Here is a 27,461-nt window from a genome sequence, read left to right as displayed (position 1 = left end):
TTCCACATTGCAAGTCCATTATGATGAATGGAGTCCAGCATCTTTAAGGCCGAGGTTCTGGCAGAGCCATATACCATTGATCCATAGCCGAGTTTCAATCGATTGAGAGCACGATGTATCTTTAACATGGAACATCGATCCGCTCCTCAACTGGTGGTAGAGAGGACACAGAGGATGTTCAGTGCTCTTGTGCATTTGACCCGTAGCTGCTTTAAGTGTGGTATAAAGGTCAGCTTACGGTCAAAGATAAGCCCCAAGAACTTGGTCTCAGGGACCACTGGCAGGGAAACTTCACCCATACGGAGTTCAGGATCAGGCAGCAAAAGTACATGCAAACAGTTTTAGAGAAAGAGAAATTAAAGCCGTTTGTCATGGTCAACTTCAGTACATGACTGAGGGCAGTTTGTAGTTGCCGCTCAATATATCTCATGTTCAACAACTGACACGAGATGTGAAAGTCATCGACATAGAGCCCATTTGCAACAGTGAGAGGGAGTTGTTTAGTGATGGCATTTATCTTTATACTGAAAAGTGTGACACTCAAAACACAGCCCTGAGGGACCCCAAGTTTCTGTAGAAAAGAACGGGAAAGTGTCGAATCCACACGAACTTGGAATCTCCTGTCCATTAAAAAATTTGTAATAAAATGGGTAAATGGCCACGTAACCCATATATTTGGAAGTCTCGCAAAATGCCATACCTCCATGTTGTGTCATAAGCCTTCTCAATGTCAAAGAATATTGATACAAGATGTTGTCGTTTGAGAAAGGCTTCTCTGATTGACGTTTCAAGCCGAATCAGATGGTCCATGGTGGAGCGCTGTCATCGGAACCCACACTGGGTGGGCGAGAGGAGGTTGTTTGATTTGAGGAACCAAACAAGAAGAGCATTGACCATCCTCTCTGAGGTCTTACAGATATAGCTCGTCAAAGTAACTGGACGGTAGTTCGAAGGAATCTTGGGATCTTTCCCAGGCTTAGAGAAAGGTAAGATAAAAGCCTGGCACCAGGCATTAAAATAAACATTCTCCTGCCAGATCTGGTTAAAAACAATTAGAAAAATATCAAGAAAAGCAGGAGAGAGATAGCGCAGCATGTTACAGTATACATCATCAGGTCCAACAGATGTACTGCCAGACCAATGAAGAGCCATTTTCAGTTCCACCAGTGTAAAGGGACGATTATAGTCAAAGAGAAAGTCAGTTCGAAAGGAAAGAAGTGAAAGCTCTGCCCGAGTCTTGATGGCCATGAAGGTGGAGGAACAAGCAGAAGTGCTAGATACCCAGCAAAAGCTTTCATCTAGAGTATCGGCAATGCTCAGAACATGAGCTACCTTTTGGCCATCAGAGAGTAAGATCGAGAGAGGGACAGAATTGTAGTGCCCACTGACCTTTCAAATCCTGTCCCATATGACCTTGGAAATGGTAGAAGATATGCTAGATGTAAACCTAATCCAAGATTCCTTCTAGCTTTAATGTCTTACCCACCTAGCATGTGCACGAGCCTGTTGGAAAGCAATGCAGTTCGAAAGTGTGGGATATCAACGGAAAGTATCCCAGGCCCATTTCTGAGCCTTCCGTGCCATGTGGCAGGCAGGATTCCACCACGGACAAGGATATCGTGGAAAACGTGTTGAGATTTTAGGAATACACTGAGGAGCTGCTTGTATAATACAGTCAGTTACCGCTGCCACACAGTTGTCTATTGATAGCTGACTCACGATGGCAGAATCAAGTTCTGTGAGAGCAGTGAAAGTGGACCAGTCTGCCTGATCCAGCTTCCACCGGGGCACGTGGGTAGGGTGGCATCGACCACGGTCAGTCTCTCTCAAAAGTATAGGAAAATGTTCACTGCCTGGTGGATTATTGTCAACCCTCCATGAAAAATGGGAGAATAATGAATGGGAGCAAACCGAGAGATCAATAGTGGTAAAGAACTGACTAGGTGCATGAAAATAAGCGGAAGAACCAGTACTGAAAAGAGAAAGATTGTGATCATAGAGCATACGCTCTACAGAGCGACCCTTCCTATCAATAACAGCACTTCCCCAGAGGGAATGATGTCCATTAAAGTCCCCCAGGATTAGAAAGGAAGATGGCAACTGTTCAACAAGAGCATCAAGGTCTGATTGATCATATGTCTCTCCATGAGACAGGTAGAGAGAACAAACATGGATGGCTACGACCTCTATGGGTGTGTTGGGTGACTGTATCGGCAGGTTTCAGAAATATTTCTTGTGAGGAAAAACACAGAGGATGGTAGGAAGCAATCAGTGTTTTGATGTCATCCAGATTATAACGTAAACCTCAACAGTTCCATTGTATCAAGGTGGCCATTTTTAATTATGAGCAGGTGAAGTGGTTGGAGAACCCTTCTGTTTACGACCATGTCTTATTTCCTTACTGTTCTTATTTGGAGGAGGTTTATCGACATGCATGGATCCTGCCCTGGGTCTATTGGGCAGGTCTTTGTTGTTGGAAGGGGATTTCAGTGACTGAGGATGCGAACGAATGATTGTTTTGCATCTTGGAGTGGGAGAAAAAGATGTATCTGAAGAAATGCCTGTATTTGAAACCAAATAATGTGGATCTTGGGGTTTGTTGGAATGTATGGGAGGAACAGAGATGGATGTAGAAGTTGATTCATCAACCTTTTTAACCATGGAGGTCAAAAGGCTTTTCATTTGTCACATGTCAGGAAAACATGACATGACGTCTTTGAGTGGCCGAACCTCTAACATTGGAAAAATCGGAGAGGGTTACGAATGTACAGACATTTGCCCTAAAGGTTTGTCCAAAAGAGAATGTGATATAAGAAAAGGAGGTACAGGTGTCACAGACATTGAAAATTGCTGCTCAGAGTCTTCAAGGCATGGTCATTTACCTATTGACTGTTTTTTTACTATTTTATTTAAATTTTTCATAGGAGGATCCATAGGAAAAAAAGGAAAATTTCTGTACCCAGTAACCCCACCCACCATGGAGCCTTACGAGGTGACGCACTACAATGCCATGCAAGGACATTGTAGGAACGCCAGGTTTCGTGAGCACTATACCCAAACACCAGCATCAGACACAATGTCCACAACACCCGTTGAGAACTTCCAACACTGGTACTTGATTGACTCTAGCCCAAGTGGACCAGCCAATTGACCCAAGGGGGGCCACCCAAAGACTGCCCATCTATAGGAATTCAAGGCCAAAGTGGTGTGTTACGGTTAGACCCCTCAACCACCAGGATCCTCTCCTCCCCTTCACGGGTGGCCATGCACAGCAAACACGTGTGTGAATGTTTAGATCCCAGAGGAGGTAACCAGAAAGAATAGAACCTACACTGGGAGGTCCCCTCACCACATACAGGAATCCACACCGAGGGGTGTTGCGAAGTTATGATTTACTTTGCAGAATGAAGTTTGATTGACTGATTTCAATCTCTAAAAAACTGTGCTGCTAGGCAAAAGTTTAGATATGTGTTATGAGTTCATTAGTTTTCTTTTTAATGTTTTAACAACTAATTTTAAGAAAGTGTTACATGAGTGAAGATCTGAAATACGTTAGTTTAATTTTTTTTTTCACAGCCACTGTATTTTCCTAATGCTAGTTTTTAAATATTGTTACATAAAACATTTCACTGACACTTCAAATTTACCAGAATAATTTGAAAATTTAATGATTTCAATGAAGATGTTCTAATGATTAAATTTTCACTTTCATTAATTTGTATGGTAAAAAAATACACTTTATAAAATGAACATATTTGTTGATTATTTTATTTTCTTAAAGTAAACTCCTTATAAAGATATCAAATATTACATTTTCAGCTATTTAGACTAATCAATTTCTTAGCAATAAACAGTTGCACTTGACTACTCTTTAACTCAATTTTCTCTTCACTCATGAAGAAAACATACAGTATTTGAAAATGTGCTTTGCAATTTGAAATTTACCATACAAGAATATTAGAATTATGAAATTTTATTTCTTATTAGATTTATAATGTCTTAAAAGTAAATAACAAGGAAGGTGACTTTCAGGAAACGTTTGTTTACTATTTACATGAAATGTATAAAAAAAATAATGAATCTTCCTTTTGTTTTTTCAAATGTGTATTGTGCTATTTGATGAATTAAAGTTTTTTTTAGAGAATCTACCTTAACTAGGTCTCACCAAATCACACAACAACAGGATTGTATTTTACCACAGATCATTAATCACTAACAAAAACTTCTCTAATATATCTTTTGCACTACTTTCCTCTAAAATAGCAACATCTTGTTAAAGAATGAAAACTGAATGTAGCAACTGAAAGCCATCATCAATTTTTAAATGCTGCTCACAAAAAGTGCACAAGGATATTTCCACAAGTGTAAATACTATGTCAATCCATGTTAGAAAACTTTAACTCTTTCATACTAACTTTTACACAACTTTAAACTATATCGAATTTATAATCAGTATTTACAGGAATAAATTACTTTTTATTTCAAAAATGCTTTATTACAGCTTAACAGCTATTTTTACTTTAGAAAGATTATTTAAATTCAGAATTTTTTTTTAAATTTGTATAAGCATATACAGTTAAATGGTAAAATTATATTCAACTAATAAATATTTTAAATAGAAATCAAACAAAAAACAATATATACAAATTATGCATGTTTAACTATTATTTTAACCTATTAATACAGTAATAGAATAATAGAACATACACACTACATACCTCTCCCTTTAACTTTACTTTTTCTTTTTCACTGACTGCAGCTTCTTTAAGATGCTATAAAAAATTTAGCAATTAATAAATAGATATGCCAGATAATACAAATACTGAGGTCACAATCTGTGGCTTTTTTCTCAGTGAGCTGAACACTTTTTACCACTGTACTTACAGTGTAGCTACCTCAAAAGTCAAATGGAAATCTATATTATGTTGTATGTTTGTTTGTTTGTTCATGAACTCTTCCTACAGCTAGCATGACCAAACTTGACAAGTAGTTCTGTGTGGTCCTGAGGAACTTCCTTATGTATATAGCTAACATCACACTATTAAAATAAGCTAAAACACACCAGGAAAGTCATTGATCCATAAAGTGGGTTTAGTAGTTGCTGCACTTGTCATCACATTTTGTGCTACAAGACCTCTTCTGGATTTCAGACGTGTGTTTTTTCAAACTGTTTTCATATTTCCACTCACACATTTGTATCACATATGATCACGTACCACAGGTGAGTGTCCTACTAGAGCTTATTTTTAGACGTTGACACTTCCTTTGGGTAGTTATAGAAGGAACAGAGGATAATAGAGGTGCTTGATAAATACATTGAGGTCTCTGTAAATCATGGGTGGGAGCATTAAACCCAGCAGAAAAATACCAGTATTTCATGCATGTGCAATATCATGTTAAAAAATTAAAATAAAGGTACATAAATTGTGTATTTCAATGATAATAGTACTAATTTAATAGGCAAATCATATAAATTATCTGTTAAATTACTAAATTTAACTTTAATCAGTTAGTTAAAAGTAAAAGTTAATCTTATATTTCAAATCAGACTATAGCAAGTAAGCCAAAATATACATCTCTGACTGCTTATAAAGTTTGTTAAGGTTTCTATATGATTACATGGAATATCTATTTTTCAAGAGGCTTATTACAAAATTTACCTTTTAAGACTAATTTTAATTAAGCAGTTTCTACTTTAATCAATATTTTCCCACAAAGGTATAACAACTATGTATAAACAACAAAATGATATATCTGATTAAACATCATGCTTTTTAAGGATGTTTAGTCACTGAAATAATTTCAAAGTTAAATCCTCCATAGCAGTTGAATATGCACTTTATTCAGATATAGTTTAAGATAAAATTTATACCAATTTATGCCATATCAAAAATGTTGCTGTTTTATATAAATAGTGCACAGTATCTAATTAGTTACTGTTACTTTAGATCATAACATCATTTCCATTCTTTGATAATAAATTAAATACCAACATGTATATATGTATATACACATCCTCAACATTTGTAATGCAAGACATTCAGATGTGGAACAATGTTTTCTAAAGGTGTATGACTAACGTATAACATTGAAAGTTTATAATCTACTTTAACACAGATGTATATAATTCTTAATTGCCAATATAACACTCGTAAATGATATTTTCTTCTTTCTCTAGGTGTAGGCAAAACCTAAAATCTCTGGCACTAAAATGTTACAACATAAAATAACATGAAATATATAATTCTAAATAACAAATAAGTTTGTTGTCACACTACAACTCTGTTCTTCAGAAACAAAACACATATTAATTCATTGTAACAGAGCATGTTATTAGTAATTCTAAGAACTGATATTCAGTAATGTTGAATAATGTAATGAGGATGTATTGAAAACAATATTGTCATTTGAAAACAATCAGACTAGATCATAAAATACCTTTTCAGACAGTTCCTTTTCATTTTCAAGTTCTTTTTCTTTCATTTGAAGTTGTTGTTGCAACAACTCAAAATGATTCTCCAACTCTACAAGTTCTCTTTTAAGTTTAGCTGAATCTCCCTGTTGACCATTAACACGCTTTCGAAAAAACAAACAGGTTATCAAAGTAATGAACAATGTTTAATTCTGAAAAGAAATAACTAATCTTGTAGAATTTCAGGGAATTAAGTACAAGATATCAATACTATTTTAAAAAGAAGAAAAACACATTAAAAAATATATGAGTGTGTGTGTGTGTGTGTGTGTGTGTGTGTGAGTGTTTACATTAAGTATGTTTGTGCAGGGTTATTAAAAGTTAGTTGACCTATTTTAACATCTACAACTGAAAGCCTAGCCACCGAAGATTAACAGTATTTACAAGGTGAGCAAATGACACAATATCAGAAGTGATCCCAGGGTCAAATTTTAACTGCCACTCTATGTACTACTAAAGCACCAGGGTAAGAAACAGAGATTATTTTTCCTTATCAACTATGTTTATCCATACAATATTTATTTTCTTTTTTTAACTTAGAAATGATCATTTACTTGTTTATATAGCTTTCAAACATTTCCATACTGATAAACTGTCGGAAGTAATTTCCCTTTAGTACATCTACATTTTCTTTATGGTTTGTGATGTAAAGAGCTCTCTTAGGTTTGTCTTAATGGATTTCATGGTTCATGAAATGGTTCATGCGACTTCAGTCGCACGAAATTCTAGCAATTTGACAAAATTAGCCAGAGTTAAAATATTATTCTTTAACTAGATTGATTCAGCAACAATGCAACTGTTTTTCATTTTTTGTACCCATCCAATAATGATCAATCATTTTGTCTCAATACCAAGGGTTTTTCTTTCTTTCAAGTTTTACTGTCCATTCTCTTTCTTTGATTCAACTGCTAAAAGCAGCAAGTGAGAGTGGTAGTCAATTGATATACAATGTATATTAAAACTTGTATAAGTTTTGCTACCTTTGTTTACTGAATTTTGTTTTATGTTAACTGTAGAGGAAGGTACATTTGAATTAAAGTAAAACTTAAAAGTCAGATGTAAATGCATCAAAATGTTGTTAACACATATAGAGGAGTATATATGAGTTTAAAGGTATGTTTTAATAATCAGTGATGTCGAGAAAACCCACTTGTAGAGAAATATATATGTAAAAACGGCTCGTTTGGGTTGAGAAAATTTTTTACGTAGAGGAGTGAACAACGTTTCGACCTTCTTCAGTGAACCCGACAATGACTGAAGAAGGTCAAAACGTTGTTCACTCCTCTACGTAAAAAAATTTTCTCAACCCAAACGAGCCATTTTACATATATAAAGGTATGTTTTCTTTACATCCAATATAATGAAATAAGATACTTCTAGTAATTCTCTGCAAGTTGTGATTTGCAGAAATTACATTCTGTAATCATTACTGAAGAAAAAAGCATATAAATAAATGTTGAAGAAAGCTTAAATTGAAATGCAATTTTTACTTGACATAAATAGGAGCTTAGATGTACAATTTTATCATAATATTGGTATTAGGAGACTAAAATTGCAAAGTGTAAATTATTTTTTGTAAGATAAGGAAATATCGGTAAAAGTTATGTAAAATAGAGTAGGTATGAAATGTTACAATATTTTTTAAGTCTTAGTAAATATTCTTTTGCTAACCTTAAATGTTCTCAATTCACGTTGAAGCTCTTCAACTTGGTTTTGTAGCTCTTCCTCTCTCCGAGCTATTTTGATGCCTTTGCTTTCAGCTATTTCTTCAAGTTCTGCTAGTGCAACATCTGCCATGGTTCCTTTATACTAGATATTGAAAAATATATCATTACTATAAATAAATTGTGAACACAAATTATATGCAACTTTTTTCTTCAACCTAGTCATTCAGAATTTTACAAGTATAGATGTAAAAATAAGAAAAGGCAAAAGCAATATTTTAAAGGAAAACAAAGAGATTTCTTTCAATAGTCCAACTTCCAGCAAAGAAGTTATTTAGTAACAGTTCTTTTTCCATACCAAGTGTCAGGTGAAGAAAAACATGTTGCATTTATTTTTCATAATTAAAAACTATGAAGTATGAAAGTACAAATGCTTTTGAAATATATGAATAAAAAGTTAAACATAAAAGTATCCACACAAAATAAATTAGAAAATATTTAATATGTAAATAAACACTTCATAAATATTTTTCTCTTGATAAAATCAAATTAAATATAAAAATGCTGATTTCATAAAAAAATTTAATCAACAAAAATAAATCTTATTATGTGGAATCATGGTTTAACAAGACTCATCTAATGAGATATCTTACTCAACAACTACACTGTAATGAAAAATCAATCTTATCACATGAAATCATGGTTTACCATGACCTTTAAAACTATCATTCAAGGAAAGGAAAATATTTGATTATTTATATCATATGCACAAGAGGTGCAGTTCAAATTAAATAATGATAATGTACGCCTTTTTTTCATAACTATTGCAAAATTATGAATGCAAGAGACAGTTTCAAAAGTAACTGAGAATTATTTGCTTGAAGTATCAATACAGATTTGGTACTGAAATGTTGTCCTTGTTGTTGAATCACTTATATCTTGACTGTTAAATTTATTGAAGATGTTAATATTGTGTAAGTAAATTTAGAAATTAAAATACATTTCTCAAAAACAGGACATTAGTTCTTGGAACTCTCTGCCATCAACTACTTAACCCTCTCCATTCTTCTAGCAACAAATATAATTTAAAACTGATTTAAAAATCTTTAATCAATTTCTCCTGTCACAGCAAGATTATGAAAGAAACAAGAACACTGCAGCAATCAACATGTTTAATTAATCAAAATAGTAAAACTCAGTTAAAGAGTAAATAAGAAAGTTAAAGAATTATCAGTCACTGAAGTGATGGTACTGAGGGTTGGCACACAATCTTCAGTTTCCATGCTGTTTACTCACATTTTGCCGTTTTAACTATTTGCCTAACAAATTAGAAAAAACAAAAAATAAAGAAAAATATTTAAATGGCAGGAGGTGAGCACTATTCATGCTTGTATTTGTTAACTAGATGATAAACTGAAGAATTTCTAATACATTTTCATTTTGTACATATATTTGGGAGAGTGAAAGGAAATGTAAAAACGTTCACTGTACAACAGTAATTATCCTGATAATGGACAATGACTCCCAGACAGATTTATGAAACTCCAATAAAGCATCTCCCCATTTTCAATAATATACTCTTCAAAAAAAGAAACGCAAAAGGGATATTTTTGTTATTTTAAAGAGAAGTATATGTAATAACGTTACAAGTTCAGAGTATGTGATGTTACACGTGTTAACGACTGATTGTCAGACCAAAATGACAATAAAAGTTGTGCACTTTGAAAACGGAGGAAAACATCGGATTTTTTCGCCAAAACGCATTCGTGTCCAATAAATTTGTTTGAGAGATCTGCATGTTCTGCAAGTCCAATATGTGCAAAATCCCTATAAAAGTGACGGGTTCTCGGTTTCCATAGCTCAGTGTTAAGCCACCGACACGCAATACAGTTACGCCAAGACTGACTGAAGCACAACGCAACAACGCCATTGGTCGCTTGGGAGCAGGCGAATCTTGATCAGATGTTGCCAGAGCTGTGAATGTCCACCCAAGCACCATCACAAGGCTATGGAATTGTCACCAACAACATGGATCAACTCGTGACCGTCCATGATCTGGTAGACCTCGTGTGACCACACCCGCACAAGATCGCAACATCCGGGTTACGTCACCTTCGGGATAGGACCATCACTGCGACGTCTACTGCCTCAACCATACCAGGGCTGCGTAGGTTTCCGATCAGACCGTACGCAACCGTCTACGAGATTCTTAGGCCCCATGTGCAACCCATCATGGTGAAAGTCAACGACGTTTTTCAACATGACAACGCCCGTTCTCACACAGCCCGACTCACCACTGTCTTCTTGAGACACCACAACATCAACGTTCTTCCCTGGCCCTCTAGATTACCAGATTTAAACCCCATCGAACATCTTTGGAATGAGTTGGACCGACTTCTGTGACGGCGACAACCTCAACCGCAGACTCTACCTCAGCTTGCAGCAGCTTTGCAGGCTGAGTGAACAGCCATTCCGCAGGATGTGATTCGTCATCTCATCGCTTCCATGGGCAGGAGATGCCAAGCAGTTATTGACGTTGAGTGACGTTAAACTTCAACTAGTGAGTGTGGACATCGCCTTTGCAGACTTTGGATGTTCAGCAGTGAATGTGCAAAGTTTCACACATGTCATACAGAACTACCCAGAATAAACTTGTTAACAATATGTCTCAAATTTTGCCAAACAAATTTATTGGACATGAATGCGTTTTGGTGAAAAATCCGATGTTTTCCTCTGTTTTCAATGTGCACCACGTTTATTGTAATTTTGGTCTGACAATCAGTGCCTTAACACATGTAACATCACATACTCTGAACTTGTAACGTTATTACATATATTTCTCTTTAAAATAACAAAAATATCCCTTTTGTGTTTCTTTTTTTGAGGAGTATATTAAGGGAACAATGTCTTTTACTAAGTTTTAGATCTCTGTCAAAGAGGTTATTGTAAATGTATGCCTGTTGCTATTAACTTAAGTCACCACATTTCCACTTAAGGTACAAACATAGAAGGGACACCATAAATTAAATGAAAGAGACTCAAGTGTACAGTGGCTATGGAATGGTGGGCAGTAAGATAAAATTCAACCTCAACCAATACCAACAGAAACATGATAGGAATATCCAGTCTATGTTAGATTGCCTGCATGACTTCCTTCTGTGATTCCTGTCTTTTATTCATTGGTAAACCTCTTTGACCCCTTTTATATGCACCAATGAAGTATGTCTTTTGATCCAGTTGGCTTATTCCTCCTTGTCCCCTTTCTGACCTACTTTGTACTGTGTTGTCTCTCATCAAATCTGACATCTCATCTTTTCCCTCCTTTCTTGTCTTTGATGACCTCTGGAGGAGTTCCTACAATTGGGGACCAACCCTAATACATTAAACTTTCATTACTTACATCACATTGCACTTTTGGCTTCCTTGGGTTTTCACCTTCCACCTGTAGCTATACTCCAATATTTGGAGTGACTTTGACACTGGTTACATCTCATTAATACTTTATTTTCTTTCAGGAGCCCCATTTACATGTCTTCATTACCTCAATCCCACTCTGAGGCAATTGGTGCCTGACCAAGTATTGTTTAACTCTATGTCTGTACTGTACACCACACTGAATAGAACTTACTTTTCCATGGCTCTACACAGATGGGGTGTTTCACAAAATTGCTTGTACGTGAATAACCTCACAAATTTTGCTTCACAACATGGCCTGTCCCAGATTGTACCACTTATGGACTTTGTGGGTAAAATAAAGAGGGACTGCTACCCATCCCTGCCATGCTTCAACTGAATAAATTGGTATGGTATGCTTTTGAAAATACAGTTTTGTTATCACCTTTCATTCTCTCAGGTGTCAAAATTCCCCTGGGCTCCCCAGTGCCTTCTTACACTCCTTTTTTTTTTTGGTGGAGTATGGAAGTCCTCATCACTTACCAGTTCCAAGCTACAGGGGCAGTTAGCTGTGTAAGCACCCTGATGGATGGTTTCCACATGAAATGGTTACAGCTATTCAGTCCAGAGTAGGATAGTGGTGTTCTCCCTGTGTAGATGGCACCACGAGACATCAAAATATAGTTCACCCCTTTGATTGAGAGCCCTCTTCCTACCCTATCATGGATGTCAATATCCCACAGGTTGGTTTTGGATTTCAAATGAACCAATCAATATAAATCCTCGCAGAGGTTCTGGGTTGTCTATCTTCCTCCCTTGATTCTTCCTTCTGTGTTGAGAGTTACAGTGAAGATAAGTGAGATTACTGTCTTCTGTCCTTGGCTCTTCCTTGTTTTTTCTTGTTACATGGATGTTATTGCCTTTTTGATGGTGACAACCTGTTTCACAGTCTCAGGAGTTGATTGTATGTGATAGACTTCCTTCTGATACCCGATATCACATTTGCAAATCAATAGCTTAAAGCTAATCCTGTGTAATACCAAAAAATCTGTGTATTTCTCCATTTTTTGGTTTGAGGTGAAGATGGTATAATCCTCATCTCACTCTTGCTCGGATGTTGGTACTCCATAAGAAGATTTTGGATGAACCTGACTTTCTGAGTATGGTCTGCCACACTACAACATGAGATGCATCATCAACTACCCACTTTCTTATTGAGGTATTGAGTACGATATCTTTCTCTGGTTAAGATCACTTTCCTCTACATACTCTCTCACTAGGATGTGCTTCTCTCATTTTCTGTCCTGCTTTTTCAACAATCCACATCTGGTCAAAGAGTTTTCCTGAATCAGATGTGGTGCAGTTTCCCTCATCAGAGCTTGGGATTTGACTCTCTTATCTACCTTTGAACACTTCTGAGGGTACATCTGTTCTTCCTTCACACTAGTTCCTCTGCTTAATCAACGTGGAATTCTAGTTAATCTTGTGAACTGATGAAAGTACTATATTGGAAAGTATGATTTTCCTGTACTGAAAATGTATTTCTGATAGGTACTTCCACCTGCTCATACTTTCTACCCTTCTTCACCACTCACTTCCAGTGCTTCCATCATCTATCAGTTCAGTATAGGTGTACAGAAGGAGTAGTGCATCATGTGAGTGTACCATGCTCTCACTGGTGAAGAATTGACACATGGTGATTTGCATGAACGAGATATGCCTGAATTATTTGATTCCAATAGGGGTGTGTGAAAGGGTTGTGGCACGTGTAATAAAAAAAGTCTGAATGTAGAGGGCAGCAACAGATGGAAATAACTAATCTTGTGGGCAGAAGAAAGTATAATATCAGAATTTGTTATCTAATATGAATAAATTTCTTTCATATTTCTGAAACAAAAAGTTCTTGAACCAGACTGGGCCAGTCTTGTTTAGGAAAATAAGGATAAATATAGTTCAATATGTGTTTCATGGCTTTCTATTAAACATTATTAGAACAGCCATACCATTTCTATTGCCATAAAATATTTCTTACAAACTTGCAAATCTTACAGCCTTACCATTATGAAGCACTGTTATTAACTGACCACAGTTACCATTTTTTTAATTATTGTACTAATCACCACATAAAACAAAATAGTAACTCACTGATACCTGTTCAATTTTTAATTCCTAATAAACTAGAAAAGATTTAAAGAGGAAAGATCCTTTAAAGTGGGAAATTTTTTACTTAACCACCTGTTTATAAATTTGGTCAAATTGAGCAACCCTTGTTCTATGAAGCTATACTTACTAATAAAGTGTTTTTACTAAAAATTTGTTTATCAGTTTCTGAAGTTGCTACTAAGTCATTCTGAGTGAAAGATGACTTTTATGCTAAGAATAAAAATACTTTTCTTTTCATCTTACAGTTCACATTTCATTTACATTATCTCCACATAATACTAATAAATATTAAACATTTCTACATCTATTCTTTTCACAGTTCTGTGGTTTTATCATTGTAATCCTCAAGTCATAAGCTATAAATCACAATAGGAACTCATGAAATGTTTTCAGTATAGTTGAGTGTCATGTTTCAGAACGTATGTTACTACATATTTTCATTTGTTAATTTTAAACATTTCATTGTGTTGTGTGTTGATGGTAATAGATAGTTAATGATATAGTATAGAAAATGAAAAACAAAATATCAACTCTTTCAACTCTTCACAGAAATCCTTACAAACAATCTTATTTTTCTTATATTCATAATTTCATGTCTTTATCTTTTCACTTATAATTTAAATTTTTAGTTATCCTTTCACATTCTGTCTTTTACCATTTATGCCATGGAGATTTATTAAGTTATTCTGGTAGACTCTCCACAAAGAAACATGGCTAAACAAGGTGGCACTTGTACATGACATCTTGTTTATAATATCTCATAATCCAGGTGATATGTTAAAGTTATAAAAAATTAAACCACTCAAAAATTATTTTCAAGACACGTAAAATATAATTAACTAAAGCATTAAAGACCTAAGTACAATTTAACTGTCTCTAACTATGATATATTTAGGTAAGAAACTATCATAAGTGCTATAGTTTATCAAGCAAACAACAATACTACAAACTGTTACATTTACTTCCATATAAAAACTGTACTTCAATTTGAAATTAACCATTGGTGGAGTATAGTGAAACTAAGCCTCTTCTCACAGCTATATACATTTGTGTCAACTAACTATATATACACTGTAGATCTTAGAGTAAAATACAAAAGGTGGACACCACAACTGTCAGGGGTTGAAAAATGTATATCTGTTTTGCAGAGAATACAACAGATCTTGTACCTCATGATTCAAAAGTTCAAGCACTTGTATATTAGCAGCTATTTAATGATATACATTTCCAACTTAAGTTGTTAAGTTGAACTGCTGCTAAAGTTGAGATTTTTCATAGCATGTGGATTTTGACATTAAACTGCAGTTTAAGTATTTTTTTAAAACATTCATTGAAATAAAGGAGTTGAAACAAACATTCAAATTATAGCATACATCATAATGTTAATTTCATTCACAAATACTGATAATAAAGTGGTTTGATTAAATTTTGAATGTAATATAGTAGCATACACTGAAAGGAATTTAATAATAATGTTAAGCACCATATGGTTAAAGATTAGAGAAAGGGAGGAGAGCTTCTGTAGTGATATTTATTTATTGGTATCTCAGCAAATCAAGAAAATAGGAAGTTCAAGTTATAGATTCTTGCTTATAATTATGTATAGTGTGTGTGTTTTTAATTGGTTAGAAGCTGGAACAGCATATTTTTGATATTGAAAAATTCTGAAGTAGATAAATTATAGCCCAGATAAAATATAACAAAGTAAAATGAAGACTGAAATTGTTTTAAATATTTATTTTTAAGATTAAGACACCAGATAAAGATTTTACACAAACAGCAACAAACAGAGAGTTTACCTTCAGAATACTTCTAGTAACTAGAAACAGTCTATACAGTTTCAAAGCATCAACATTTCCTCCAGGATCAAACTAAAACCATAAAAAAAAGGCTTGTAACTTTTCATAATAACTCAATTTTTTGTTTGATACAATTTATTCTTTATAAATTCATACTTATTCACTGACAGAATATTTGAAACTGTCTATCTTTTAACATTTTCATGATTAATTTAATCAAATTAGAATGTTGTTATCTTTGCAATTGAATTAGAAATCTATTAACAAAATTTAAAACTGCATTGGTTTTGAATCTCTATTTAACACCAATTTTTAAAATGCTTCAGAATAAATTATATTAAGGATAATAAAACAGTAATGTTAAACTAGAAAATTTTTATACGAAAATGTTTGAAACAGTGGTCAGTTTAAAAGCCAAATCTGCTAATAAAACAAACAGTTTTAAGAATTTCACTAATCAGTAGTTTTCATATGGAAATGCCAACTGAAATGTTTTAGAGAAATCACTTGTAACAAAAATACAATTAAAATTGAACTAAATGAAAATAAAGTATTAAAATCTTTATGCATTGACTCTATACATATTCAGAGTGGAAACATGAAAAATAACTAACAAAATATCATCATGCAATGATATACACATTGTAAAAATAAGAACAGTATCATGATCACAGAATATGAAGTTACAAGTCATAAAACAGTTTTTTTCAACACGTATTGAAAGCAAATAGACCAAACAGGCTCAACAGTGTAAACTAGTGTTTTCAAGCTTTACCACTTTACATACAGGCAAACTTTCTCTAAAAGAGCTATTGATTATTATTAGCATTTTGTGTTGTTTCCTAACTTAGCTTATTCATGAAACTTTGTGAAAGATAGGAGAGTCACTTATTTTACAACAAGCTAAGATTAAAGGAACGCTTTTCACACATTTGTAACACATGTACAAATTATAAATCTCACTAAATTTTTATCTCTATCATTTTCACTGAATATTTCAGTGAACCAGTGAGCGAGAATCAGTGATGTAAACATAAATAGTGAAGTAGTACTAAAAAGTATTTGTTTAGTCACTTTTTTGAAAGAGTAACTTAAAAGCCATAAACACTATAAAGAATATTTTTATTTCTCGTACTTGTGCTGCTGTTCATATCCTCAAAATAATTTGAATAGCATAGTTGCTGATAGTAATATTTCAATGAACAAAATCACTAACCTTTGTGCATGTTATTCTTACATGCAGAGGCGTAGATCCTGGGGGGATAGGGGTATATATCCCCCCTTCATTTTAGGTGGGGGTATGGTGCATACAATCATCCCCCCCTACAGTTTGGTCTGTTGAATTGTTATATTGCATCACAGGCCTACAAATTGTGTGTTTGTTATTGTGATTCTTTGTGTTCTTACCAATCAAATTACATAATTAGGCCTAGATGTAGGCTTTTTCAGTAGCCAAAATGTACATCTTTAATATAGGCGTGCTTCTAAGCTTTTCGATCTAAGCAATAGTTCATATCAGTCAGTAGGCCTAAGTATACATGCAAGTATCGTGTCAACAAGATTACTCTGTGACTGCATGTTTACAGCTTTCAGGTTGACATAATTTGCAAATTGAACAGTCCACATAAGTGGTTGCAAAAATCATCCTCCCCATCAGGTGTAAAAAAATCTACGCCCCTGCTTACATGAAATATTGCACACATTCACAAATACCCAATATTTTACTACAATATTTAACACTGAGAAATAACTTGTTTTATGAAAAGTTAGTGCTTCAATGTTACGATAATGAAAGATAGAACATATCATACATTTTGTCAATTCTTAAGGTTAACATATATTGTAGTTCACATAAATGTACAAGTATTACCATGAAACTCAGGTAACTGTGAAACTGGTACATAAAACATTTATAACAGTTGTACATATTTCATTATTAAAATTGCACTTATCAAAGAAAAAGAAAACACTTTCTGGTATTTCACTGGAGAAAAGATTAGTTAATTGGATTAAAGAGTGAATAGATGGGAAAAAATCTATCATCAGATGAGTCCATTCAAACTGAACCCTTGTGGAATACCTCAAGTGTCAGTTCTTAGGCCTTTGCTCTTTATCTAAATCTGTAATATTCATAGGGGTGTAATAAGTAAATTATTAAACTCTGATGATGACATTTATTCTTCGATATTTCCATCTGTATAAAAAATTTTGAGGTATTTCAGAATGACTCGTATCACTTGGTAAATTGGACAAGTATTTGGGAAATAGCCTTTCATTACAGTAAGTGCATTTAGGTTATCATAATTTGGATCACACTTTTAATGATCTTAAGGACTGAAGGGAAAAAAAATAACTTGACATAGCAGTAGATAAGTCACTCAAACCATCAGAACAGTGCTCTGATGCTCACAGTAAAGATCATAGAATGTCAGGATGTATTTAAATTCATACTGATTATAAATCAAGAGAGATAATTAGCTTCCTACATAACTCATTAGCTAGGCCTCAATGTAGAAATTTTTTGTCTTCTTACATAAGAAATGATATTGAATAATCAGAAAGGGCTCAAAAAACAGATTAGAATGACTACAAGGGTGGAAGGGTTATCTTAGAGGAACAGGTTAAACTTTCTCAATATATTTCTTCTTGCTTTTCTGTATTATAATCAAGATAGAGAAAAAAAGGAGACAAGTTAAAGATTTGGAAGAAAGATAAGGCTCTATTTAAAACAGTTTTATTTTTCTAACAAGATAACTTTCTTAATGAACAAGTTGTTTTCAACAGAAATGGAAACCAAAATTTTACAAGAGTTTAAGAGGTGATTTGTATTGGTCCTTTGCAGTCTGTAAGTTATATTATATATTAGCAACCCTCCAATTCTCAGGCACTTACTTTCTATTGACCTCACAAGAATTATCAATGCTCACATATCTGATTCTCAATTACCTTTAAAACATTTGCTTTATGTCCTAAGGATTAATAGCTACAAGATTCTGGTTAATTCTAGTATTTCACAAAGAATATTTGGGTTCTAGAATACTGCTAACAATCCCTCTTGTAAAAAAACTGAAGAAAGAAAATGTTCAGAAGCTTAGCCACCTCCTAGTTTTCAATGAAAAACTTGCAAACAACATTCTTTAAGGGCTCAATTCTCATTTTTAACATTCTTCTTGCCTTCAGCATAGCTGACATGTAGCTCAATTATAGCTGATGATATGGAGAGATAATTCTTTATAATCTGGCTACTGATTTAATTTCAGGCAACAAAAACTAGAATAATTACTGAGATATGAGAAATTGCATGACAGCCTTGGAAATAATGCAAGTTCACAGACGTTTTCATTAGAATTCATTTAGGAACAACCCAAAAAGAGAACATAAGCAACAACTTGATAAGGCAGGAGCAAATCTGCATATATATATATATCTGTCTTTTTAGATTATTTCATTTATCAATTAAAGGATATTACACATAAAAAATCACAATTACAAACAATCCACATTATGCAAATGAACACAAAACAAGTTTTTCTTAAGTTGGTTTATTGAAACAGACCAGAGGGTGAAACACATTTGGAAGCCTCACTGGAAACAGTAAACACACATTTTATAACGTCATTACTGTACATAACTCACACATGAAACTAAGAAATATAACATGAGAAAGATTTACAAGGTACAAGTAATTCTGGCATTTTCATTATTAGGCATTAGTAGTAGCCTTAGAAATCTACTAGTAACATAGTAATGCACTGACAATTGTTAATAGCAGGCAGGTTGCTCAGTAAGGATTATTTAGTGTATGCTTGGGTTACAATATGCAACAAACTGTTGAAAATGTGTGCTCACTTAAGACTAGATTATGGTAGGCAAATCTTATTTTAAAAATTGTACTGCTCCATTAAATTAATACTATAAAGGTAAATAACTACCAGTCTCCATGTTTACTAATTAATATCAAACACTGACCAATTATTCTAGGCTTAAAATGTTAACTTGTAAACTGGCCTGAAGAATTTTTCAACACTGCAAAACATATAGATGCAAAATGTCTATACTTCTTTATGTAAATCAAATAATACAGAATAGGTAAGTCACAATAAAGAGAATTAATTATTACATTTAAGATAATATCTTTTTTATGCAAATTCCTACTCACAATATTAACTTTACCTCAGTTAATTCATCATATATTTTGTCATACTGATCTTCAATATCTTTGTCTCCTATGGCATTTACAGGTATTTTCAAGATTGTTTCCAACTCTATAGGAGCCATTTTCTGTAGGTGATCTCTGGGTCATTTGAAGAAAATGCAAAAGGCATCAAATGGCTAAAAAAACATTGTTTTATGTTATACAAAAAAATATATTGAAATGTTAACTTTTAACACATCTGCACATAAATACACATTATTTGTTACACTTAGAATTCCAAAATGATAATTATTTTTATTCATTTCATTAACCTATGTTACTTAAAAAACATACAAACTTATTAAAGTTATTCTAATCATAAAGGTAAATAAAACAAATGAAAGATAATATATATATTAACAGTAACTAAAACATTGCTCTCACAGTTTCCATTATATTTATGAAACTGGATTTGAGGGCCTATAATTTCAATTTTACATTGATCAACTTGTACCTTTACCATTCCTTCATTACCAGTACTACAACTGTACTGTCATTATGAACTCCACGAATATAATCAATCTATTATGTTTATATTTATTACATTTACCTCATTTATTTACCATATATACACGTGTGTGTATTATTATTTACTGATATACTAGTAGAAGTATTTCACACTATTCTGCTTCAAGAGGCTGTTATAGTAAATATTAAGTAATTACTTCTAATCTAATAACCTTGTATCCCATAATTCCAGTGTAATGGATTTGGATACTATATTACTATTCCAACATTTAATTTTGGAGTTTGAGTATCTAAACAGCCAAAAGTTTGAGCATTATGTGTTTTTGTGTCACCAGATTATATATCCAAGTGAAAGTACATATATTTATTACCTATGCTATTTTCTGAGAACACTTCAGTCAGTTGTCAACTGAGTTGCCTGCTTACCTCTAATAAATAATCAAATTCATTTTTCAATCAAGTTTGTCCATCATCTGTCAGTTCCTGAAGAATCCAGTTGAAAGTCTAATACTAATAAGTACTATATATCACTATACAGCATAACTCTTTGTAGATTAATGCAGATTAAAACTAAATTTGAATTATTTTATGTGTAACATTATTAAATTTTGTTCATTGAGCTATTTTTCGGTGATAAACTTAAGCTGACACTAAACATTTTAAATGATAAGATTCTGCACAGATCTTGTAAACCAAAAAAATTCACTTTTTCAAAAAAAAGGTTTTTGTTTATTAAACTCTTTTAATTATGAAACTAGTTAGTCAGCCTCATAACCTTAATTTTTCTATCAGCTTCCTGTTTACTATAAAATTTCTAATGTTAAAATTAAAGATGCCATCATTTCCAAGCAAATTTAACATCTCTACTTTGCACTTCCAATGCCAGAAAAACTGTGACAAATAAAGGAAAATCAAAAACTGTCTATATCACTACTTCAGACTTGCAAAAAGGTATCTTTGAATCAACTCGTCCCATGGCCAAAAAGGCTAAGTAATTGATCAAAACCTCTGAAATTATGGTTTTAACCTTTTGAACTTTCCCTAACAATGAGCACATCCCACATTTTTGTATGTATATTAATGGAACTTGTAAAAGAAAATAAAAAGTATATTTTTAACAAATCTCATGTAAGATTAAGTATAATACAGGGTGTTCAGAAAGTCACTGTGCAGTTTTGTAATCATATTTTATTCAGTCTATTTCAAGCCAGCAACTGATAGTGGTGTTTAGAAACAAAATAAGAAGAATTCAGGCCTGTATTGATGCCAACATGGGTCACTTTCAACATTGTTTATTATTGTCATTCATATTTACCTCCTGTATTCTATATTGTAATATGTCTGTTAATAAATATACAAGTGCACAGTGACTTTCTGAACACCCTGTATATTGCAAAGTAAATGTCATATATATATAATTATGATGCTTGTGACATCTTCACACCCTACAATTACTGAAAATAGGCAAGCTTGTCAGTTTTGTTTGTCAACGTGTGAGATATGTACAAAATTATCTTTGTGCTAGATTCCTCGTAAATTGGTCAAAATATGTCCAAGTAAATCTCTCCCCCGTCCAAATTATGCATTTTTATAAACTCTGACCCCTTAAAAAGACTCATAATGGGCAAATCAAACTTTTAGTGTATCTCAATGCATTTGACACATGAAACTTTTCATCTCGACTGCTGTATGATCACATAATAGCACAAAATATATATATTTTTGGGTTGTTTGATCTTATAGAATCCTCAAAAACACCTAAATGTATGCTTAAGAAAAAGTTATCTCAGTAAATTCGACCATGTCACAACCCTACCAAGTTTCAAGCCACAAAATCAAGGAAGTTGATCAAAAAGTGTTTGGAATAATAGTACGTCTCTCTGCATATACATGTATCTTGATATATCTCTATCTTGATTCTATCAGAAGTATAAAACCTCAACATCATTTGTGTGTGCATGCACAGAGAAATACAAAGAGCTACTTCTCATGTCATTTTCTCATCCTGCATCAAAAGAGCTAAGGGAAACTCTTTCTTCTCAATGTTGTAATATGCACTAAAAATAAGAAATGTTGAATAAACACCTTATGTTTGTCAACTTTCATACTGTATTTTTTGTAGTTATTTATATTCCTTTATCTTTTTTCTATATTTTTTTCTTTTCTAATGACTTCAGAGATGGTAAAAAAAGATCACTGAAATTATTTGTTTCAAACCAAAGTAAGAATGAATGTAATATACCATGATAGTATATGACCATGCTGAAAAGGATGTGATTCATTCCAAAAGCATATCATTAATGTAAGCAATGCAGCACTGTCCAAAATGTCATAATATGAGGCACTCATCGCACTCCTAATTATTACATTTGTTCAACTTCAACCTTCGTCAGCACACCTGGGGTCCAAGTGGACCCCAATGATAAATATTTTTTCATTGACCAGTTATATTTTGATGTAGTTATCACATTATCATCCTCTAACACAAAAATAGTAAAACATTCAATATTTTGCAGTTGAATAATATTTGTGAATAAAAAGTTGCATGGGGTCTGCAAGGACCCCAAATAATATACAGATTTGGAGCTCTGTGTCTTCATCAGGCATTGTGAGTGAATGGACTCACAGAGGCTATCCATTGTGATAAACAGCAATTACATACTTAGATCTCTCCTGAAGCGAAGTAATGCACACAACCTACTTCACAGATGTCTCCAGAATCCACATGCAATGCAGAAAGGCATCAAATCTGCCTTTGTGGATTTAGGTTTGCTTGACACAAGACAGCATGCTGATCAAGGTGTTCCAGCAACAAAAAAACAATATTATCTTTGCCCAAGAATCACAGACAAAAAAGTCTGTCAAACCTGTACATTACATGAAACCATGTCTGTGCTGATCACTCTATACCCAGTGTTCAGTGTGACGAGTGTTTATAAAATGACTGGTAAAAGATATGAGAAGCACTTTATGTTCACTCAGAATATGTTTTGCTTACACAGTGTTCAAAATTTGGGATTAGTTTAGTTTTAAAACAAAATTTTGTGTAGTTTGACCCTTTGGGTCCATTTGGACCCCAAGCACATTTTTGTACAATTTGGTGTGTTTTGTTATACATTTGAGAAATCTGTTTCTTCATTCAGTATTTTATTACTTTTAATTGTGAGATGTCAATTAGAGAAGAAGTGGTCCTATATTATCAAAATATATGTTAATGATGACAATTTTTTGTCTAAATATAAGAAAATGGATTATAAGTAACTTTCATATTTTGTAATAATAAATCACATATTATATACTTATGGTACTCAGTCCTTCTTACACTTTATCTGCACAATAATATGAGAAGCCAGTATGCTAACTTTTCAACATCTAAATAATAGCTTCAACATTATGATCATTAAATATATGCAGGGTCTGTATGGATCCCAAGTGTACTGAAAAGGTGGATATTTTAATGTGTACTGATGAAGGTTAAATGAGCTAAAACTACCTTATACCATTGCTACTCTCACTATTCTTTGCAGTTGTGATTAGTTAGAAAGGCATCAATCTAAAAAAACATATTGAAGTGGCAAAGAAGAAATAAATATACATGAAAATGTTATTTTATTTATTAGAAACACAAATACGTATTTGCATATCAACTAATTTATTATCTAATTATGTCAATATATTCTCGAAATTGATAAGTATCGAGGCATTTCTGATCCACTGTATTTTGCAAGCAATTTTCAAGGCAACCTAGCGAACTAAAAGAATGAATGCTCAGCTAAAGTGCATTGGTGAAGTAAGAAGTATATTTTGCTCCATCAAAAAAATTTATTTGTGGGGTGAAAGTCCTCTTGCCACTAGCAGAATGATGCCTTTGCTAGTTATTCACATCCATAGCATTCTCAGAGTTAATGTTAAATCCAAAACACACAAGTAATAGGATTCAGTCCTCTATATAATGGTTTTCCATTACTCTATATATAAATATGAAGTCTGAAGACATCATTACAACCAGTTTTTGGCATTAAAAATTGTGACAAGCAATTTGTATACTGCAGCCTATTCATGGATTTCAGGAATGCAGAAATCTTCCACAAATGGTAGTTGTTATGGTTTAAAAGTTCCAGACAATATATTCAATTCCAGATGTATGGTTTTTATCTTAAGATGCATTTCAAATTTCACATGGACAGAAAAGTGATTTTGTGTGGCTGTTCTAATATACCACATTAACATATAAAGTACTTTTTCACTTAACTAGTAAATTATCCACGTTAATTGTAATAGAATATCTTAAACACACATTATCTATTCTACTTCTAACAGCCACAAAGATCTAGAAGCTACTTTCTAATGGCATTTTGATGCCAAATGTATGATGTGACTCAGAAACAAAGCCCTATGAAGACAGCTCCATCACTAGCTACAGGTATGCTAAACTAATATTTTTCATAATATAGCATATGTAGAAATCAATATATTCTTTATCACAGGCTAGTTATTATTAATGTAATGAGCACAGAAGAAATAAAACTTGAATTAATATGTACAGTGAAAACTGGAACTAACGTATTACTGAATTATCTATCAGGACAGCTGGTATGGGTATTAACACTCTTACCAATAAAGCATAGAACAGCTGAAGTTTTACGCATTTTTATTTTTGAATGTCACACTAAAGAAAAAAATCTTAAAATTAATATCCTTAAAATACTATTTTAATATCAACTGGCCATGTATATTAACCCTGAGGAATCTGCAAAATGAAAATATTGGTAAAAATTTTAAAAACTATATATATATCTGAAGTGTAAAAGTAATTTTTTAAAACTTTTTATCAAAATGTGTAAATCTCTCCAGTATGCACTACAAATCTTGAAATACTCTCAGAAGGTGTTCTGTAATTCTAGTATTGGTTTGGTTTGAAATAGAAAAATACACAAGGACGTTGTGTACTAGCCATCTCTAATTTAATAGTAAAAGACAAGAGAGAAGGCAGCTGGTCATAACCACCCACTGCCAACTCTTGGGCTACTCTTTTACCAACAAATAATGGGATTGCCTATAACATTATAAAACCCCCACAGCTGAAATGGGAAGCAAATACAAGTATTACTATTAGTACTAGATGGCACTGGACTATCAGATACAGCACTGTTACTAAGTATCAGTAGATATAGAGTAATTTACAATTACTTTATACCTGCTAACACTAATTGTGCTGTATATAGTAATATAATGACAGTTTCACTTAGATGTTCTTATTAATAATATATATGCATAATCTCGCTAATCAAAACTGTCCAGTAATAAATTGAAACCTGCTTGTGAAACTAAAATTTATGTAAAGTATACCTCTTATATGTATACATTCAAATCAAGGTAAAGACGAAACTGTAAACGTCTTGGACTGAAATCAGTTAGCTTGTGCAAGTTGTGACAAATTTTGCTCTCAGTCTCGCTTCCACACACACTAATAGTGACACGATCACATAGGAATATTAATATTATGATATACATTACTGATGAGTTACAGCTTGCAAGTGTTAAAGTGATACCATAAAGAGACTTACCGCGGAAAAAAAACTCGCCAAAACTGCCTGTAGGATTTTGTCTCAAAAAGCAAGTAACTTTAATCACTCTTATTTAGATTGCAAGAATTTCAATTTTTATAAACACTACAGCCTATAGACAATTCAATCGCTCACACGTTACATGAACTCCCCCCAACAACAAAAACAATGTAATAAGGATATATAAACAACAGATGGCATACTTCAAATTTTGGAAATAAATTCAAATAACTACCTATCAAAATGTTCTTGGGCATCAACATATTGAAGCTACTCAGAAATATTTTGTCACACAACAATTATCGAAAAAGGATGTATTAATTTAACAACAAAATTTAAAGCATATTTTTATTAAATGAAAAGAAATGCCAGTAAGAATTCATAAATTGCCGAGTTTTGCCAACGATGACCTTACTGGTTGTACTATCATGTAGTCATTATTATGATACCAGAGAAAAGAAGCGTGATAAGCCGCTGCTAGAGTTAGCGACAATTTGATTTTTAACATTTAGAAAGTAGATTTAAGCGTCGTTGTTTCTTCTCGAACAGTTTCCAAGAGCCCAGTTACCTGATCTTCGTTTGGTATGTAATATGTGGCTTTGTTTGTTATACAGGGTGTCCCAAAAATGTATACAGGCGCAATTGATTTGAAATAATGGCAGAATCAAGACTAAGCTTTGAGAAAAAGAAATTTATCTTAAACTGCGTCTGGAAGAGCAAGAACGTAGCTGAATTGCAAAAATGGTTTAGAAGGGAGTTTCAAACAGATCTACCAACGCGACTCACCATTACTCACATCAGAGATAAGTTTGAAACAAATGGAACTGTTCAAGACGTCCTTAAAGGACATACTAGAAGACCGCGGTCGTCCACCAGTCCCACACGAGAAGCAGAGCTGTTGGAAAGTTTCCATTGATCTCCAATCGTATGTTGAAGCGCGTTCATCGGAAAAGTTTTATTCTGGCATTAGTCCACACCCTCAATGAAGATGATCCTGACCGGAGAGTTGAATTTTTTGAGTGGTACCTGGCAAAATCTGCAAAGAATGCACAGTTTCCAAACAAGATTTCCTCCACGTTTACCAGACCTCACACCTCTGGACGTTTGTTTTATGGGGATACATCAAAGATAAGGTTTATAGCACAAAACCTGCAACAATCAATGAGATGAGAGCAACAATTGAAAGAGAATGCACCCAAATACCAAATTAAATGATTCGTGAAGTTTGCAATTCCATCTGTCCGCGTTATTAGCAGTGTCTGGATCAGAACGGTCATCATTTCAAACACCTGCGAAAACTTAAAAGATTCTACACTTGTCTTCTTAAACTTTATTTATAAAACCCAGATATATCTTAATAAACATCTTATAATCATTCAAATAATGCATATATTTTTTGGGACACCCTATATTGTGTTTAAACCCAGGTTCTTCTCTTTTAAGTAGATTTTTAAAGTTTTAAAAATATAAGGTAACATTAACTTTAGCAATTTAAACATGGCATTCGCTTTCTTGTTTATTCGCTTGTTTAATGTTAACTTTGTTTCATTTGAACTTTATGGTTATTTTAACATTATTTTATTTTATTTTACATTTTAGGAGGCATTTTCTGAACTGGCAAAACAATCTGTTAAAGGTTTCCCCACAATTCGCATTATAAACATCTCTCGCTGGTACTGTACTAAAATCAGTGGTTCAGTTACCCTCCATGGACACAGTAAAAGCAAAACACCCACGCAT

General features: G+C 33.2%; 1 protein-coding gene across 9 annotated transcripts in view; it reads right to left on the bottom strand.

The window, feature by feature from the left end:
- Positions 1 to 25,886, bottom strand: part of LOC143253103 (centrosomal protein of 290 kDa-like) — a 169,070-nt gene extending 143,184 nt beyond the window's left edge. For 5 of the 9 annotated variants that reach the window (XR_013029381.1, XM_076506358.1, XM_076506362.1 and 2 more), the window contains exons 1-6: positions 25,722 to 25,886; positions 19,665 to 19,823; positions 15,492 to 15,563; positions 8,144 to 8,281; positions 6,439 to 6,576; positions 4,719 to 4,772 (exon numbers count right to left, since the gene is read on the bottom strand). Coding sequence is in view for 8 of the 9 variants with exons in the window: in XM_076506358.1 (XP_076362473.1) it covers positions 4,719 to 4,772; positions 6,439 to 6,576; positions 8,144 to 8,281; positions 15,492 to 15,563; positions 19,665 to 19,769 (507 nt within the window). In the remaining variant the exon portion in view is untranslated. Of the gene's footprint in view, positions 1 to 4,718; positions 4,773 to 6,438; positions 6,577 to 8,143; positions 8,282 to 15,491; positions 15,564 to 19,650; positions 19,824 to 20,580; positions 20,665 to 25,503; positions 25,644 to 25,721 lie in introns of those variants that run through there. The other 4 variants (XM_076506359.1, XM_076506361.1, XM_076506360.1 and 1 more) reach the window with 4 other exon arrangements.
- Between the last annotated feature and the right edge of the window lie 1,575 nt (positions 25,887 to 27,461).

The sequence above is a fragment of the Tachypleus tridentatus genome, chromosome 6, assembly GCF_004210375.1.
Source record: "Tachypleus tridentatus isolate NWPU-2018 chromosome 6, ASM421037v1, whole genome shotgun sequence".
NCBI classification, from domain to species: domain Eukaryota; kingdom Metazoa; phylum Arthropoda; class Merostomata; order Xiphosura; family Limulidae; genus Tachypleus; species Tachypleus tridentatus.
The sequence above is the reverse complement of the archived record's forward strand: the minus strand, read 5'-3'. Positions and strand labels throughout refer to the sequence as shown.